At 37.0% G+C, this 19,109-nt stretch overlaps 1 protein-coding gene across 1 annotated transcript in view; it reads left to right on the plus strand.

Annotated features, from left to right (window-relative positions):
- The window catches only part of LOC148822379 (inactive dipeptidyl peptidase 10-like), a 121,451-nt gene that overhangs the window by 88,704 nt on the left and 13,638 nt on the right, over positions 1–19,109 (plus strand). Inside the window, exons 6-10 of the mRNA XM_088930505.1 lie at positions 11,205–11,257; positions 11,349–11,430; positions 14,562–14,682; positions 16,261–16,415; positions 18,886–18,983. Coding sequence (XP_088786631.1) covers positions 11,205–11,257; positions 11,349–11,430; positions 14,562–14,682; positions 16,261–16,415; positions 18,886–18,983 — 509 coding nt within the window. The remainder of the gene's footprint in view (positions 1–11,204; positions 11,258–11,348; positions 11,431–14,561; positions 14,683–16,260; positions 16,416–18,885; positions 18,984–19,109) is intronic.

Below are 19,109 nucleotides of genomic sequence, written 5' to 3' on the forward strand. Positions count from 1 at the left end.
TAGTTTCAAAACATAGTTAAATTGTCACACAGGAAAATTGTGTTTAACAGTTTGGCTCAGGACCTCTCTCTGTGGTGGAATGTACATGCAGTATTCCTGTGGACAGAGGTGGAACAGACAAGTTGATTTAGAACCTGTGCACTTCATTTCAATCATTTTGTTACTCAGTAGACTTGTTCTCTTTTGATTACCTGAATCACTCCATGGCCATTACTACAGGATGCTGAACAATGGTTAATCACAAATTTCTAGCCATAATTAGGTTTAGGCTTTTTGGAGAACATTTGTCTTTTGATGTATCATGTTATTCCTAGTGTATTATTACAGTACTATCGACTAACTGCAGTGAATTATTGGTCTTTCTGGTGCACCCACAGAGACAGACATATCACTTTATTTCATTGGCAAGGCTGAATCTCTTGTAAATGTACATATTGTATATTCATTAAATTTTGTTCTGGGGGTTATATGTCTCTGAAAAAACATTAATCATTTTTTAGGATAGTTTTAAGGCATTATCACATAAAACAATACAGGGTAGGAATGTTTCTTTATTTATTTTAGTAAAGTCATTCTAAATAAATACTGTTAATAACTCTTTCCACACTCACATACAGTAGAGTATATACAGTGCCTGAGTAATCAGACCCTTCTTATGGAGTCCCATTTCGTGAAATTACAAAATCATGCTTATGCATTTTTAAATTAATATTTTATTCAAAACCTGAATGATCAAAATGAAGAACAAAAAGGAAGTTATGGTAAATGTCAGCAAAAACTGATAAAAAAATGAAATGTTGATTACATTAATATTCAATACTGTGAACTCAATATTTATTGGATGTACAGTATCTTTGGCAGTAATTATATCTGCATACCTTTCTGGGTAAATCTCCTACTAACTTTGCACACCTATTTTTTTTTACTATTTGCCTGTTCTTTTACTTTCACTATTTGCTCAGTCTGTTTCTCCTTCAGTCCTAACGAGATTTCCAGTCCTTCTGAGGAGACTGATAGCCTGATGCTTCCACCATGCTTGACTGTAGGGATGGTGTAGACGGGGAGGTTTGCTGTGTTGAGTCTGCGCCAGCACCTGGTACGATATTTAGACCAAAACATTTCAACAACTTTTAAATGCCACATTTCTGCATCATAACAAAGATGCTTTGTTCCAAACTCAGTGCAGGATGTGAAAAAGGTTTCCCACTCAAACACGCCCCAGTTGTGGAGTGACTGGGAAATTGATGACTGATACACATTTTCTCCCTCCTTCCCATTGACTTCAGTAGCTTTTCCAGAGTTGCTGTTGGACTCACAGTGGCTTCCCCCACGAGTTTATTCCTTGCCCAGCTGCCTAGTCTGAAGGGACAATGTGTGGTGCGATGCACCTTCTATTTCTAGATTATTGAATACACTGCTCACAGGGACATTCAGAGACTTCACAGTTTTTTGTGCCCTTCTCCTGATTTTTCAGTGACTTTATCCTTGACTGGCTTTGAAAGCTCCTTAGTATTCAGGATTGAGTCTTTTCTTGACATCTTCATACCTGACCAAGGAACATTACAGAAACAGGAGTCTTTGTTATCATGATTTTACTATTTTTCTTGCATATTAACTGTCTACAGTACATCTTTCTTTTTTTGTTTTATTGATCCAAATGTGTGTTTATAACAAACATTTTTTGCTTCTTTAAAGTGTCATGCAGGCAACCTTTAAAGCAGAGGTTTTGTAATAAAGATACAAGTACAAGACTTAAAAAGAAGGAATACATTTTTTTTTGTAATGGAGCTTTGATATAGCTTAAGTGTTTGTTTCATTTGTTTCTGTTTCTGGAACATTAAAAGCCCCTATTCTTAATTATCTCCTTTGTACAACACCAGCGATGATGATAATAATAATAATAATATCCTGAAATGCAGAACTATAGAACAGATTAAAACCATATCAGTCTCGTCAATTTAACAGAATGCATTGTTTTTACCATGAAAGATCACCTCCCTTTTTGCTGAATGGAATGCCATTTCACATTCCGTCATCATTTAATTAAATGACATGTCTGATGAGAAGAGCTATTAATCATTGCCTTGTAGCTGAAGTTGATCAATGCTTGATGGCTAATGAATGAAAAATAGCTTGTGTTCTATTTTGGGTCCCTGAACCAAGTGGGACAAGATCTCGTTGACTCAGAGATTCAGGTCAGCTCATCCCTCATTTCTTCATATATTAAGGCTTAATTGCTTTTCCTCATCTTTACAGTGGAAATGTAATAGCCCTGGCATGAGGACACATCTCTTCTGAATTATTTAATAACAATGTTACTGTAGCCTTTGGCAAATTGGAGAGAAAGAACCAAGTACAATTCGTGATTTATTGCTGTCTGTAAAGTAATGATTACCTTCATTGGCTTTTACTGTAACATTTTTTGTCTTGGATGCTTTATCTAGTATTACTTGCCTGTGCTTCACCCACAGTTTTGTTTGTTTTATATGTATACACCAACACACAATGCTCAATTCACCAATATATCGCGGTACTAATTTTTCTAAGGTTTTTCCTTGCTGTTGCAAATGTATTAACATTTTTTTCTCTATGGATAAGGTTTTAGAATAAATGCAGTTGTAATGCATTTAGTTAATTGTGATTCAAAGTTATTGAACACTTGCTCTTCAGCTTTGTAAGAGGCCAGTTCAGTAAAACAAGTGGGACTTACACTATTCTTGCAACCAGTTTCTTCTGTCATTTTCCTGATCCAATCTTTATTGACTTTTTAAAACAGAACAAGACAAAGACTAAATTACAACAGATATGTGACAAGCAAACAAGTGATTGAAAACTCTTGATAAACAAGAAAAGAAAGAGTAAAGGGAGCTAATCAAATACATATTGGAGGCAGGAAAAGGTATCAACATTTAATCAGTTTTTGCCCTCAAAAATGTTATGTAGCTGTACAGTAGTTCTTTCAATAAAACATGGTCTGCAAATGAATCCAAAAATTCTGTTATGAGGTTGTACCAATTGTCACCCAGCCTCATAAAATAGAATTTTTAGTTTCCTTTAGATTTGCAAACAAACAACTGCAGACTGAGAGTAAATTCAGGATCATTCTGATTCGGCAGCACATTGCATCTACGACAAGGTCAAGTGCAATCTTCAGTTGAAACTGCTGGTATGGTGTTGCGCTACAGCTTGTGCAAGTTAAAAAAGGATTCGTCGGTTGCCTGTTCTCAGAGGAAAAGAAAGAAGGATCCTAGGCTGCACCCCAATAAGGACTACTGTCCTCCATCACATGTTCAGTTCCGTATCTCTTATACATATACTGTAAGTGAGTGCAGGCAATTTGTATTAAAGATGGTGCCAGGGAGTATGGCCATTTATTGTAGACCAGGGTGGGAAGCTTAGGGGCTTCGAAACAGCTCGTAAGCACATTTTTCCAAATATGTGAAAGGTTATGAAATTGTGGGAAGGTAGGGGATCTCCATGATGGCATTACTTGTTTATCTACCTTGGCAATAAAACATTTCATATAATCTTCATCTTGACAGTGCCTAATTATCCTGAGTACAGGAGGCACTTCTTTACAGAAAGTGTTGTTGAGTCTGGAGCTAGGCACCCACCCATGTTGCTGGAGCCAATAACTTGACTTCTTTGGATGAGATATCTTCGATCAATTAACTTCTACTACCAAACAGTCTAGATGATTCTCTTGTTTTTAAACTTTCTAATGTTCTCAACAGATCACACGACAATCTTTGTTTCCACTGTCATGTGTCTGTCTTTTCTAAATACTGTCCTTTGAGTTTGTGGACTAAGATGTGATCTCAAGGGGTGACTCAGCTCTTCCGTGCTTTTAAATGATTTGTATACCTAATGTACTGTAAATTGAGTGCATCTCACCACATATTGATTGAACAGTCTGTGAACATTGAAGGGCCACAGGAGATACAGAACAACATGGAGCAACAGAAGAGAGAGTGTAAAATGAAGTTACATTTAAACCACTGAAGTAATAAAGGAAAAGGCCAGGTGTAAATGACATGTTTGACTCCAATAACCTGTGATAACTGTGAGGCTATGAAATCCCAGCATTTCTTCATAAAACCATACGTTGCCTTTTCTAACCTAGTGGTGAGTTCTTACAACCTATTTGCAGGAGGTCCCAATCTTTCCTAAAGGCAGAAAGCTGCTACAGCCATCTACATCAGTGACTAGTGAAGCTCTGCAAAAACACTTTACCTTTTATTGTTTGCCAAAAGCTTTCTGTGAAAAAGGCTTTCTGTCTTTTACCTAATAAAATATTAAAGATGAGGGTATTTTTGTATATTGAATAAGAATGCAACATTTGCTGTGCAATCGGTCATTGTCTTCTAATGCATCTCCCTGCTTTAAACTCGGTAGAAAGACATATTGCTGCTGTCTAATACCTTCTATTGAGGACAATGCCAGTAATATCCAGTCATATCCAGTAATAGACAAGTTTTCTATGGCTTTGAAAAAGGACAATGACATGCAGCTGTTTACCTTTGCAAAATTTGGAAGAATGCTGCTTGTTTTATTTAAAATAATGTGATAGATCACATTAAACAATTCTGATCAAATACAGAAAGTCCTCCTTGTATGTCCTCTTTTAAAACAATAGGAGTCTGCATCTAAGGAATCCAAGATGAGACGCTTACAAGGAGCTATACCCATAGCTGCTTATAATGAGCACACCAGCTTTGCAGCTCCTGTTACTCTCCACAGTGCAGACATCTTTGAATGAGAAGAACTGCAGGCTTTAAAACTAGTTTTAAACACATCTCCTGCAGCATTCTATTAACTGTGCATAAATAGTAAAAAATGTTAAAAAAGGGGAAGGGAATACAGTAAAATCTAATTTTTACAGAATGAGTCATGGTCAGATTCATTCTGTAAAACAGGATTTTCCATAGAGTATTGTGTAGTTTACCCTCAGAATAATAGTAAGATACAGAAAAAAATATTAATAACATTGGAAAATAATACAGTATATGCAAGCTTGTGCTGTTTCCATCATTAACAAATACCTATTCTACTGATAAATGATTGTGTAACTATAGTTATATATTGTACTGTATAAAATGTTTGACCAGAAGGGAGAATAAGATATGATTATTAAAAAACAATGTCAATTCTTGGTCCATTGTTAGTTTCAGTTCTTTTCAAACCTTCATTACTGGACTCAATTTTACTATAGACTATCATTTGTTCCTTCTTAAACCTTAGCCTTTAAGTCTTACAAAGTCCATATTCTCTGATGAGTTTGGATTTTACTGTGTCTGCTTATATTGATATTCAGTATTTCTTTGTGCTAGTCCAGTATTATTTTTTTACATTCAGTACTTTATATACACATTATCTCGTAATCCATATTCTGTATGCCCATAGGTCTATTCTGTAAGACCATGCAGTCTTTCAGTCTTTTTCCATCCATACACTCACTGTTTCTTTCAATTCTGGGTCACTGGGAAGGTCCAGAATTGAAGCCAGGTCCTCAGAGCTGCAAGGCAGCAATGCTAAGCACTGTGCCACTCTGTGGTCTTTCTATTTACTGTATGTTGATTGACACAATAGACTATGAAATACTCCACACAGAAAATTATTTTAGACATTTCTATATACGTTGGCCATCACAACTGTTGGATCACCTGGGCAATTTAATGAAGGCTGAAGTAGTAGTAGTAATAATAATTCCTTATGCTTCTATAGCGCTTTTCTGGACACTCCGCTCAAAGCACTTTACAGGTAATGGGGACTCACCTCCACCACTACCAGTGCGACAGCAGCTTAATGCTCCAGTACACTCACCACACAGCAGCTCTCAGTGGGGAGGAGAACAGAGTGATGAAACCAGTTCAGACGCAGGGATTATTAATAAAGGACAGGAGGAAATTTGACCAGGAAGCCGGGGTAACACCTACTCTTTTCGAGAAATGGCCTGGGATTTTTTATGACCACAGAAAGTCAGGACCTCGGTTTTATGTCTAGTCTGAAGGATAGAGCCTTTTATTTTACTGTATAGTGTCCCCATCACTGTACTGGCCCCGCTAACACAACTTCCAGCAGCAACCATAGTTTTTCCATCCAGGTACTGACCGGGCTCACTCCTGCTGAGCTTCAGTGGGCTGCCAGCTGTGAGTTGCAGGGTGGCATGGCTGCTGGCTGGTAAGGTGGAAGTAAGCAAGAATGGAGACCTTGACGTGTTTTTGTTTGATAAGGAAGAGTATTAGCCGAACTTCCTGACAGCACCAGAGGGGGTGTGTTTAGTTGTAGTTTCTGTGGGTGAATGCTCCCCCACTGGCAATCACAGTCTCGCATCCCCAAGGCTTCCTGCCACAGAAGGAGACTTGCCTGTTTTCACTAGATCAGTTTTAGTCTCCCAAGGCGTATTTACAGTACGTTGTTGCAGTCTTTGTTGTCATGTTCTGTCAACCCTTATCCTGCAGCAGTGTGAGGGCTGAGATCAGGAAATGTGTCAAGTTGTGATAGCTAACACGTATTTTGATGAGAAGAGAGTGGAGAAAATAAGGATGAGGATAAATGTTAATAGCAAATATCATTGCGATTATTCTCACGACTGCTGCATTTATTCATCTATACACTTCATTTTACAATGACATTTTTCTAGAGAGGATAAAAAAGAAATAAAAATCAACACTATCTCTTGATCCTGCAGTGGAGATTCTGTTGAATGTGGGCTTTCCTTAGGTTCCCATGGAAGTGATTAATTTTCTCCTTGCTAGGACAAGCCATAAAGAAAACAAGCAGTGAGTTTGTGCCTCATAAAATGGGATTAGCATGTCTTACTTGTAGAACAAATGAACAGAAGCTCAGAGAGCTGTGCTTCTTTTTAGTCAACTCATCTTTCCAGTTTAATATTAAATGTATTATAAGTGAAAAGCTGCAGTTAAATCCATTTGAAGCTCATGCCTTATACTCCTATTCTAAAACAACCATGGAGTGCTGCACTGTACTCTATCTTGCCTTCAATAAATGAAATTTAGGAGAAAGATTTCTTCACAGTAACTATTAACATTCAGAAATCACAAGGATGTCAAAGACTGGATTGAAAACTCATAAAGGTTATAGATTTAGATCGCAAAATCTGAGCAATAAGCTGTTTTGGCAAAAGAAGATTCTTATACTACACAGATGAACATTAACAATTAACATTGGAATATTATTTAGTGAAAAGAAGGTTAATACAATCTTGTGTTCTTGCTTATTGTTTTCGTAAGGATGGGGGAGTCCGTGAGTTATATAAAGATAAATGGAATAATCAGTAGCATGTGGAATGTAAAATAGGTTCTGTTGGTCCAGGATAAAATAGGATACTAAATAAAGCTTAATCTTTAACAATGTGATCAATAGAGCATTTATAAAATCTCCTATTCCTGCTTTTCTCATATTTAATTTGTCTCGTAGTAATTCAGCCTGCACTTTAGTGGCTATCTGCACGCGAATACAGAAACGGCATTTTATTGTAGTTATCTTTGAGAAAGACTGCTTTCATTAAGTTGTCTTTCCTCTCTTTCTGCACAGTTTGCAAAGAAAGGAACTCATATGATTTAATTTCTTTTATAGAAAACTATAAAACATTTTCCCCCGTCACAGTATAGAGCTTGTTTGAACTACATGCAAATGTAGTAAATTTCGTGGGCAGCATGTTTTTGTTTTCTTAGTCTTATCATTCCAGCTGACCAGTTACAGGTTTGCATGAAGGCAACTGCATCCATAAATTTCATTTTATAAAGTCTTATTACAAATAGTCATTGTAAGAAATATGGTCTGATAATTGTAATATAGATTTCTGTAATAGGGGTTGAACCCATGCACTCTGCATATAACTTGATAAAATGCTTATGTGAACGCTTCTGAAGTTAATCTATGGAAACATTTAAATTGCATATGTGTAGACAATTTCTAGTGTACAGGTCATTAATTTAAACTTTTTTTTAACTTTTAAAAATGTTTGAAATGTACATTGCTTGAAATTTACACGTTTACTAATTTACTTGAAAAATCCTACTGTATATCCAATATAGGGGAACTCAATACTATTTTCAGATTTCGGGGTTAAAAAGAATCAGCATTTCAAGCCACAATGACAGTAAAGTGTGCACAGTAACCTGTAAAACCTTCAATTCACATCACAAAATAGACAAAATTTGCGCAGTGCCGTGTTATGTAATTCAGAACGAGGCAACAAAACGTCCATTTAAGCAAATATTGCTTTCGATTTCAACACTGCTGACAAATCCTACTTGTTAACTCTGCATGCAAACATCATGTTGGAACATTTCTGTGGTGAAATATCTGTTGCACAACCTGTATTTATACACTTGCACATTACATTACATTATTCATAATGGAAACTAGTGAGTGGGAAGGGCCACATTAATGGCCATTCGTTGGAACTTGAATGCGAGTTGCGTCACCATGGCGACTTACAGCACTTTCACATAGTTCGCAGTTTGGTGCTTAATTCAAAATTTGTATTTTTCTATAACATCAATTGTTTTGTTACCGAGATTTAATAACAGGTCTGAGAAATTGGATCTGCAGTTCTCCATTAAATGCCAGCAGTAGAAATTAAAAGTATCATAAAACAATGGTATTGTACCTCTTGATAACAACCATTTTGTAGCCTGTTTTTCCTTTTCAAATCCCTTTGTTTAATTTGGGGCAATGGGGATGCTTTATGTATACAGTATATCAATATGCCATCAATATGTTTGTCAGTCAAATCTCTTTTCAGTATAGGAAAGCAATGCCACCCACCTCATACAGTTTACAATTGGAAATAATGTGTATGCTAGCTCTCTTTCTCTTGGGAATGATTTAGCACTCTCACTTCAACAAACGTGTTTGTTTTGGGGGGAGTACGAAGAAATTGAAGCACCCAGTAAAGCCCATGGAAACATGAGGAAAACATGGAAAATCCAATCAGGAAGAAGCCCCAGATGGGAAACAAACTCAGGACTTTGTACTGTGGCTGTGATGTAGCAGCCATGCTACTGTTGTGCCTGGTATAAATACAGTATGCATATATTAAAAGACATGGAATACATGACCACAAACAGTTCTTGCCCATACAGAACTTTAATATTGGAATTTTTTAAGATGTACGTCTTAATCAGATACAGCGCTTTTTGCTGATTAGAATTCCTAAGGGCTGTTCTAGAGATGTAAAATATCATTTTCATTTTTTGGGAGACAGTAGCTGCTAAAAATACAAATGCTTTGTAAGCGCTGAACTTCTTAAGGCAAAGCGCCAGAAACACATCTGTAAAAAGGGCCGCTACAAAATCCTTTGAATTTGTAGAAAAGGGTAGGCCATGAGTAAAATATCAAAGAACAACATAAAAACTAATATTCCATTTCTAATTTACAATTCTTTTTGTATGCAAGTGTGTGTATTATGTAGGGAACATAAGGATGTTTTACACGGTATGTTATGCTATCAGTCTGGAGTTTGAATGTTCTCCCTGTTTGCTCCCACAATGCGAAGACATACAGGTAGGTTAAGATGAAATAAGATCACTTTATTAGCCATATACAATTTCTTGCATTAGGAATTTGTCTTTTCTCATACCCCAGCTTGCTCTCCATGAGACACACAGATGGGGAGAGAGAAGCTTGGGGTCAGAGCTCAGGGTCAGCCATTTATAAGGCACCCCTGGAGCAATTGGGGTTAAGGGTTAAGGAGTAGGATTCCTCTGCTGGCCACTGGATTTGAACTGGCAACCTTCCAGCAACCGGCAATCCTTAGCCACAGTATTAATAGGTTAATAGGTTCCTAGGAAAATTAGCCCTGGTGGGAGAGGGTAATAATTGTATCAATTATATCAGATGCTTCAGCTTGCCAGCAGACGTGCCTGCAAACAGAACAACTAAAGTTGTACAGCACTTGGGCTATTTTCTTTGTAAAAGCTGCTGAAAGTGCCAAGTTCCTGACTAATCTGATAACTTCATCCTGTTTTCATATTTCCTACAGGATCAGAGTTCTAAGTAAGGAAATAACTCTAAGGGTTCCCTGCATATAATGTAGACCCTATACTGTATGTCTGGTGGACCTATACTGTAAATACTCCAGTGACAAAAATAATTTAAAAACTAACAAGATGCTTTTGTTATACTGTAGCACTGAAAGGAGGCAATGTTTACGCTCAGAGATCTTTACCTCTTTTATCTGTACAGCAATCAGCATTTCAGACCTACTATGACAGTTTTATCAAAAAGGCAGGGCATTGCAGAGCTGTACATCAAATTGACTATAGAGGATGCCTCCCCCTGCCATTCTCTGACAGATAACTTATCATAATACGATTGCTTTATTTCCTTTCCCTGAAAGACACTGGAGTTCCCTTGAGATTTCAAATTAAGATTGAGCACTGAGAGACAGGTACATCAGTCAAGGACCCATCATCTCCATGGGTAATTGAACTCCTTCGAGGTCTGTGATGATCATTTTTATTGTATTTTTTAATGTGTGCTTGGTTGTTGTCTTTTTTATATTAACATGCAAATTCAGTCTCAGCTCCTGATATGCTTGTGCGATATTATTGACTCACCTGACTGATGAACATTTTTCAAAAGCTTTTTTTTTCTCATTTTTTTTCACATCCATGTTGATATGTTTTCTTGTCGATAGTTGTTACAACTCCTAACAATAATTAATATGACTTATTATTACTGTATGAACTAACAAATAATCTTATTCAACACATTAGAAATACAAATCTAAGTGGTTTGCTTACAACTACAGTTTGCTGAAATTATTCTAATTATAGTATAGTCTAGAGGCCAAGCTGTCTGGTAGGATAAACCAGATTCGATTCTTTGAATATATGCTGCGTGTTTTATTCTAATACAGTTTACATAGTATAGTTTTGTTATCTAAAAGTTCTACTAATCACAGCTTTCACACAAGGCAGATATACAGTACAGGAGTACCTATTTTAAAGCAATACACTTTTTAAAAATATGATTACAGTATCATAGCATGATATGAAAAGATGTGAATTACAAATAATGTGAACATACTGTATAAGCTTATTTTACACAGTGCTAGTTCCTTTCTCACTAATAGTTTTTTTTCTTATTGTAATATGATACAGGCCTTAAAATGTTGAAGTATTAAAAACAGAAAAATAATTTATTTAATTAGTTTTGCTTTTGTTTTCTAGGTTTACAAGTACTCCTTTACAGCTTCATATTCAGTATATGACCTGCATACAAGGTATGTATCTGAAAGACAAAGTAACATGCAAAAGCATATAACAGGTCATATGTTTTCTAAGGGTCATTTCTTTCTGTTGTTGAAACTCAAGGGAGATTGTGCCTCTGAACCCTCCTGAGGTACCAGATTCAGCGTTACAGTATGCGTCCTGGGGAATTCAAAAGCAACAGCTGGTAAAGAAAACTTTCTTTTCATCTTCAGAGTGGAAAGCTACAGCAGATTTGATGTAATTATTGCAATGGAAGTTTTGATCAGGTTTCTATTAAACTTTATCATTTCTGCTCTCTTTATCGGGTGATTTCTCCCAACATGCCTAGTGCTCCAAAGAGGGGCAATCAATACAACTATTATGTGCCATTCAGTGGGCCTTTTTCCTTTAGCTATACTTTTGTAATGCTATTTAGTGTCAATGCTCGTTTAGTTGATCTGATTTTTAAAAATAATGAGTTTCAATTTTCTTCAATGGATCAGAATAATTCTTTTCATTACTGGGTGGGGGATGCAAGTCGTACACTATATTAACTTTTGCTAATAGTTACATTGTTTACAGTAACTGCTCACAAAAACCTGGACTGCAAGGTGTGGACTCGATTACACAGTACAAGCTCATCTGTGCTCATAATACCATGTCATTGATTTCACAGAGAACAGTTAGTAAGAAAAGACCACATAAGTGTGATTAAATCAAAGTTCAATGGCAGCACAATGGCAGCAGATTTGATTTAATCCACTAATATAACTTCTGTTTGCGGCAATAACATGTCTTATTACATGGGGGTTTTTATCCCCATGTCAATTCAAATAAATACACACCTGTGGAAAGTTTCTTCTTTTGCTTTTTAAATTTGCAGATACTGTATAAGCTCCAGAACCCTACAGTACTGTATATCTTAGTTCTTAATAAATTAAATATCATTTAATTTGTTAGACCCTCTTAATTAGGATGTGCTAGGAAAAAACGAATAATCAATCTGAAAGCAACGTTGTTGACAAATACATTTCAACACAGCATTTCTTATGTTTATTAATTTAGTAAAAAAAACAGTAAATTACTTTGCTTTGATACTCTCAACATTTTTTTTTCTCAAAACTATGTACAAATAGTACTTTTCAAAATGCAATGTACAGAGAAACTTCTTTTTAGTCCATCATAAGGATCAAAAGTCTCAGCCCGACCTGCAAGCCAAGAATTTGTAATTCTGTTTGTTATATCTCCTAGGTGCAACTTTACATCTACCCTAGCAAAGGGTGATACTGTATGTCTAAATCCATATATGCTGAGCAAAGACTGAAAAATCTATATCCATATATCCCTAGTTTAGACTGATACATCCATATCCATAGCCTTTTACGTGGTTTTATTTTGTGATCACAATGATCAACTAGTACAATATGTGCTGGTACTGTATTCAAACTGAAGCTATTCACGCTTATTATTAATGTAAAAACAGTTCTAAAAAATTAAAATATTAATAATAACTTAATTAAACTGTGTAGTTTTCATTACCATACAATTCTGACAAAATAGCAAGAAAGAAAAAAAAAAGAATGAAACACTGCACAGCAGACTGTAGATGATGAGACACTTGCTGAGATGGGGTTCAGAGATTAGATGGGTAAATAAATGCTTCTGTTTGTAAAGAATGCCTGTTTACTCTGGAAAAATACACAACACTGGCAGAATATGCATTTACTATATATGGATGAGGGGGATTGTAGCTCAGGTTTATAGTCTAGGGCTACCTGGGCACTTTTTCAGTGATATTTTCTCATGTTTTTATTAGAATCCAGGTGTAGTGGAGACCTGCTCATGGCAGAGTTCCGATTTTGATTTGTGGAGAGCTGTTTGTGTGACTTGATGTGTCATGGAAGATGCATCTTCTTGGGCAGATTTAGCAGCAGTAAGGAGTTGTCATTTTGTAGATCAAGACTGCTAATATTAACCACCTAATTCCCAAACAATGTAAAATATGAACCTTACCCACACTTTCCTTGCACTGTGTATCCTGGCTATTGCACCTGGGCTGTTAGTCAAGGTAAAGGACAGATAGTCTACTTTAGTCCTGGAACCACTTTGGTGACCATGAGGGCCTGGGGGGATTCCCGAATCCTTCAAATACATGGGTTCTGAAGAGTGAAGGCCTGGAATATCTCACCTGCTCTCCTGGTGTGCATCAGAACCGGCTTCATCAGAATAAGACCTCCCATCACATCGTTCTCCATGATAGATCAAGGCCGTTTGCTGTCAAGATATGACTGGAAGCTGGTGTGCAGCCATTTCTTCTAATGAAATATGTCACACGCAGGCGTCCTTACACGACCTGATATCTCCAGAGACAACACCAGCGCCGCCTGCCAGAGAGTGTGCAGGTCCCATATTGTTGGTCACCTTTGGGTTAAAGGAAAACAATCATCCTCGACTGCAAAGGAAGCCAATGAATGTATTATTGTGAGATAAAAAGGGGTTCTTTTCAAAACTGACCTACCTCTATGTTTATGGTGATATGTAGCGTTATATATTAGATTAAACACTGGATAGGCTTGTTGGCTTGTTATAGCTCTTTGCTCTTGAGATCAGTTCCTGGCTATGGCACCTTCTGTGTGGAGTTTGTCAAGGTTATCTGGAGTCCCTGTTTGGTCCCTGTGAAAGAGACTAGCTACCAGGAATCGACGGCCTTTGTTATAATGGATTACTGTGTATTTTAGACATTAAAAGAGTTGTCTTTTTTAGAAGCGTCAGTTATGCTTCCATTTTTATTCTGTGCTTGCTGTGAAACAAGAACATAAAGTTTTATGTTACCAAATAGGTGAGTATAAAACTCAGGTAGTTTTAGAACACGGTAATTAAAACTTTTATTTGTACAGTATAATAATAAAGTAATGCACTAAAAAGCTGATTAATTATAATACAAGGAATGGTCTTCCCCCTTTAATTTTATATAATTTATCTAGAACATATTCTGTATGGCAGACTGCCATTCACTTAATTTATCCATGTTGCTTCCAAGAGAAAGTAGATCTCTCAGTCTGTGAAAATGGCTATTAAATGTCTCCGATGTACAGAAAAAGGCATATGTACAAAAGACAGGAATTTAATAAAAGTGGTTTGTTGTTAAATGAATTAGGTTCAAGCCTCCTTCAGTTACAGTAGTTACTCTGTTGAACTCAATCTGAATTCATAATTAGTCATTTGTTCAGTTGATTCCATAGATCATGGAGAGAGAAATTATTATTTTGTTTTTCAATAAGAACAACATGGCCTATATATACACTTATTTAACGCTTTGCTTTTTGTGAATTGCAGGTTTATATTTTTGAAAATAACATTTACTACCAGAGTGACAGACAGAGCAATTCCCTGAGGCTCACATCATCAGGAAAAGAAGGAGTTGTTTTCAATGGGATTGCAGACTGGCTGTATGAAGGTAAGTTATGTTTCCTTAATTAAAGGATAAACCAAACCAGTATCACATATCATGCATACAGTAAAAGAAAGTTATTATGTAAAAGTTTCAATAAACTTAATCATCATTCTCATACATCTAAACTAGACAACACAAAAGCTGTCCTCCAGCCTCATTTCTGACCATAATACAGTACATAGAATACAAATGAGCAAGTTCTGAAATCTAGCTATCATAAAGCAAAAAAAAAGTGTTGAGGATGTTCCCTTTTTGTTTATACCACCATGATGTGCATGTGTATGCACTTATTTTAAAGAAACATCTTATGCATAAAAATGATATACCCAGTTTGAAACACAAAGTTCTAACAGCTGTTATTGTTTACCCCAATATGCTGATGCCTCTGAAGCAAGAAATCTTATTAAACTTTTCGCTGATGTTAGGAACCACAAATGCTTTATTTAAAAATACAGAAATGTTTTGAAACAAAACGTAACCTTGAGTTTTAGTTCGTCACTGTGCTAATTAGCAGTTACTTTGCAGTGTGGTGTTCACTGACATGACATTACATTCAACTGGTTTAAAAAAGTCTTAATGTCACAAAAGATGTTGTTGTTCTAAATTGTTTTTACAATGGAAGATTTTTTCATCCTGTTGGAATGGAAAGTTTACAACTGTTATATTTTCAACATTACTAAACACCCTAATACTATGGCACCTTTCAAACACATACAGTAAGCTCATTAAGTTTCAAGAAGAAAGCAGTTGGAATAACTATCTGAATTAGTTCTAAAATGTCAGTTTCATTTTTGCTTTGCTTTCTGCTTTGTATTAACATGGAACATGGCACAATTAATTATAAGCACCCATTCTTCTTACCAGTTGTGATCCTTAGACTACTCAACCAACATTGTCATATGATAAGCATTTCATCTTCTCCTCCTCCTCCAAACTCCTGCAGGACAAAGACTGCATCTTGAACACAAGTATCCTCTTTCATCAAATTATTTATGGCTTTGTGGACCATCCCCATCTTTCCTGTACTGAAACGGTTAATACAGAATCAAGGAATATAACCATTTGAGAAACATAATCTTGTACAGTATTCAGAAATTTTCTTCAAGTCTTGTGTTGGTGTAGCAGGCTACATGGAAGGTATTCTTGATTTGAAATAGAACAAACACAGTTTTAGTCTAGTTTTGTCGAAACATTGTTTTAAATTGTTATTATAACTTCCTCCACTAGGTTCATCATACATACGCTGTGGAAAAGAAAGTTGAAAATAAAAGGATTCTAAGAGATATTTCTAGTATGCCTAAGAACATTGACAGCCTGGGCAGGGAGAATGCATGTATTTCATAAAGACATTATGCCTTAATAACAGCAGAATGGATCTTACAGGAGTATTCTTGATCTGTCTTTTCACACGCAGTCCATGTTAATGCTGTGATAGAGCAATGTCTTGATAGCATGATCAACCTGAAACGCATTTCGGCTTGTCACTCGCCTGGGGGCACATCTCACTTTGCCATTCATTGACAGTTACAGCCGAAACGCCTACCATGTTTTCCATTTGTGACAAATACAAATTGCTTGCAGTGGAGCTGCTGCAGTCACACGTTGCCCACTGGTGGTCCCCAGACGGAGAAAAGCTGGCATTCCTGATGATTAATGACTCCCTGGTTCCAAACATGGCCCTTCCTCGCTTAACAGGCAGTCTGTACCCCAGAGGACAGCAATATCCCTATCCTAAGGTAAAAGGATTAACTTGAGACTCAATATCTAAAAAAGTATATAGGGAAGTCCAGAGATAATTAAATATGATAGGCTGTTAGAGTTCCTTCTTCATACCTCGCCTTCCCCTTCTATGCCTCGTGTTATAATTCATCTCGAGTGGTGTGATTTACTGCTAGCGGGAGTGTCGTTGGAAATGTTATAGGCTGCAAACAAGCAGCAAGAAACTTTGCAGCGTCTATGACCTGCTCAAGGATTAAAGGACCCTTGAAAATATGAATGGACCCATCAGCTGAAATTTTAAACAGTGTGTATATATACAGTATATAGTTCAGGTGGGCAGCTGCATCAGTATGCGTAGGCTGTAAAGGAGCAAGTAAAGGTTTATTCCATGCTGAAAAGAGAAGAAAGAAAACACAACATTTTGGCCGTGGAGCCTTCTTCAGGTGTCAACACCTGACACCCGAAGAAGGCTCCACGGCCAAAACGTTGTGTTTTCGTTCTTCTCTTTTCAGTACAGTATACAGTGTGAGCCATAAGCCAATTGGCACGATTTACACAGTATTTACAGCAATAATAATTCCTTACACTTAAACTGTACTGTATAACACTATTCTGGACACTTCACTCAAAGCACTTTACAGGTAATGGGGACTCCCCTCCACTACCACCAATTTGCAGCCCCACCTGGACGATGTGATTGCGCCAGAGCGCTCACCACACACCAGCGATCAGTGTGGAGGAGAGCAGAGTGATGAAGCCAAATCAGAGATGAGGATTATTAGGAGGCCATGATTGGTAAGGGCCAGTGTGAAATTTATCAAGGATGATAGGGTAACTAACACCCCTACTCTTTTTCAAGAAATGCCCTTGGATTTTTAATGACCACAGTCAGGACCTCAGTTTTACTGAGGGCGTTATGTCCCACACAGACTGCAGGGTGAGCGCCCCTAGTGGTTCCACTAACACCACTTCCAGCAGCAACCATCGTTTTCCCAGGAGTCTCTCATCCAGGTACTGGCCAGGCTCGCACCTGCTTAGCTCAGTGGTGAGTTGCAGGGTGATATAGCTACTGGCATTTGATACAGCACCAATTTGATAATTATAAATGCATGTGCTAGTTAGAATAGATAAAACTATACATGGTGTCGATAGCTAAGAATTTTGGTGTGCATGGGAACAATTCACTACAGGTACTGACGGCTGGATTTTTAACTTGTCTAAATGTCCAGACTTTTATGTATTACAGTAATACTCAAAGTTTTAAAGTCCTCTGCTATGAGGATAATTTCACTATTATTTTTAAATGTGGACCTGCTCTGCTCATGATCATCTTGTTAATCTAATACTGTACAATGAAAATATATTCTCTTCTGAATCTGAATAAAAATGGAACTTAAAAGTATTTTTAAATGGATTCCATTGCAGACAAGAATATGTTTCAGCTCCTGCTGTGAAGCAAAAAACGTCTAAATTAAGCAAATAAATCTTTAAAACCTCTGGCAGAATAACATTTTACAGTCTTTACGTTTGTCCTTCTAAGTTATGATTACATATTAATTGCTTGCTTTTGTATAGTGTTCCTTATTTTAAAGGATCTCTAAATACGTCCCTTATGGGGGTGGGGGACATTTCAGCAAACGGTGAAGTGCAGTACTCACTTGGGTGATGCACACGGCTACTCATCAGTGTCACTTTATTAACTGAATTAAGAGGGAAATGCAATTGATCTGTTTAAAGTTGCAAACTGATTTCCTTGATTCGTTCACCATTCTTTGTAAAGGTAACGTTATATTTGGTTAATATTTTAAACAGCAAAGGTTGGTTGTGATTTGAAGGGATCACGACAGATTAAACATTGGAAATTGGAAATGATGAGCAGATATAGTCATACAATCATGCATTGCATTACATGTCATCGGAGGCAAATTGCCAAAAGACACTGAAAAATCGAATTGGTAAAATGGAGTTTCAATCCAAGGTTCAGGAGAAGGTCAAACCCTAATCTCTGCCACTTCCACCTGCCTACATATCAATGTTCTCATTGACTCGCCCACAAGTTTTGTTTTCACCCCCCTCCCTCCACCCCATCTTCACCCTTGCAGCAGCTCCCTGACTCATCCTTCTTTAAATGGGGGGTTGTGACAGCCCCATCCTTACGGATGGATGGTTGCTCCTTAGGCAGATAAGTTACTGAAATAGAGCTCACTACTTAGATCGTGCCCCTTCTCCATCTGAATTAGGGTTTGACAGAACTGCTGACATGGATTCTGTTTTGTTTCAGTAATTTGTGCTCTTGATAACCGAGAGTCAAATGTTTTTTTTAACTCTTATCACGCGCATTAAACGCTGGTGGCCAGAAAGGAATGTGATGAGTGGGTGAAGAGGAGGAGATAATGAACTGAGGATGAGGTGTCAACCTTTGACACTCCCTCACAGAATGCATATTACACTTTAAGTTTTTTACATTTTATTTGTCGTGCTTTAAAGGCAGGCCAGGTGAACCCTACAGTAAAACTCTATGTGGTAAACGTTAATGTGGCGACACAAACAGTGGAGATGGTGCCTCCCAACAGCTTTCAAAACAGGTATTTTTTTTCCTTTTCTACTGATGACTGAAAACACTTGTTTTTCTCTTGTGGTGATTTTAGTCACTTTTACAGTCATTTTTACATGATGCCTCTGGAGCACTGGTTAATTGCCATTCAGCTGAG

The sequence above is a fragment of the Atractosteus spatula genome, chromosome 13, assembly GCF_055471065.1.
Source record: "Atractosteus spatula isolate fAtrSpa1 chromosome 13, fAtrSpa1.hap1, whole genome shotgun sequence".
Classification (NCBI taxonomy): Eukaryota; Metazoa; Chordata; class Actinopteri; order Semionotiformes; family Lepisosteidae; genus Atractosteus; species Atractosteus spatula.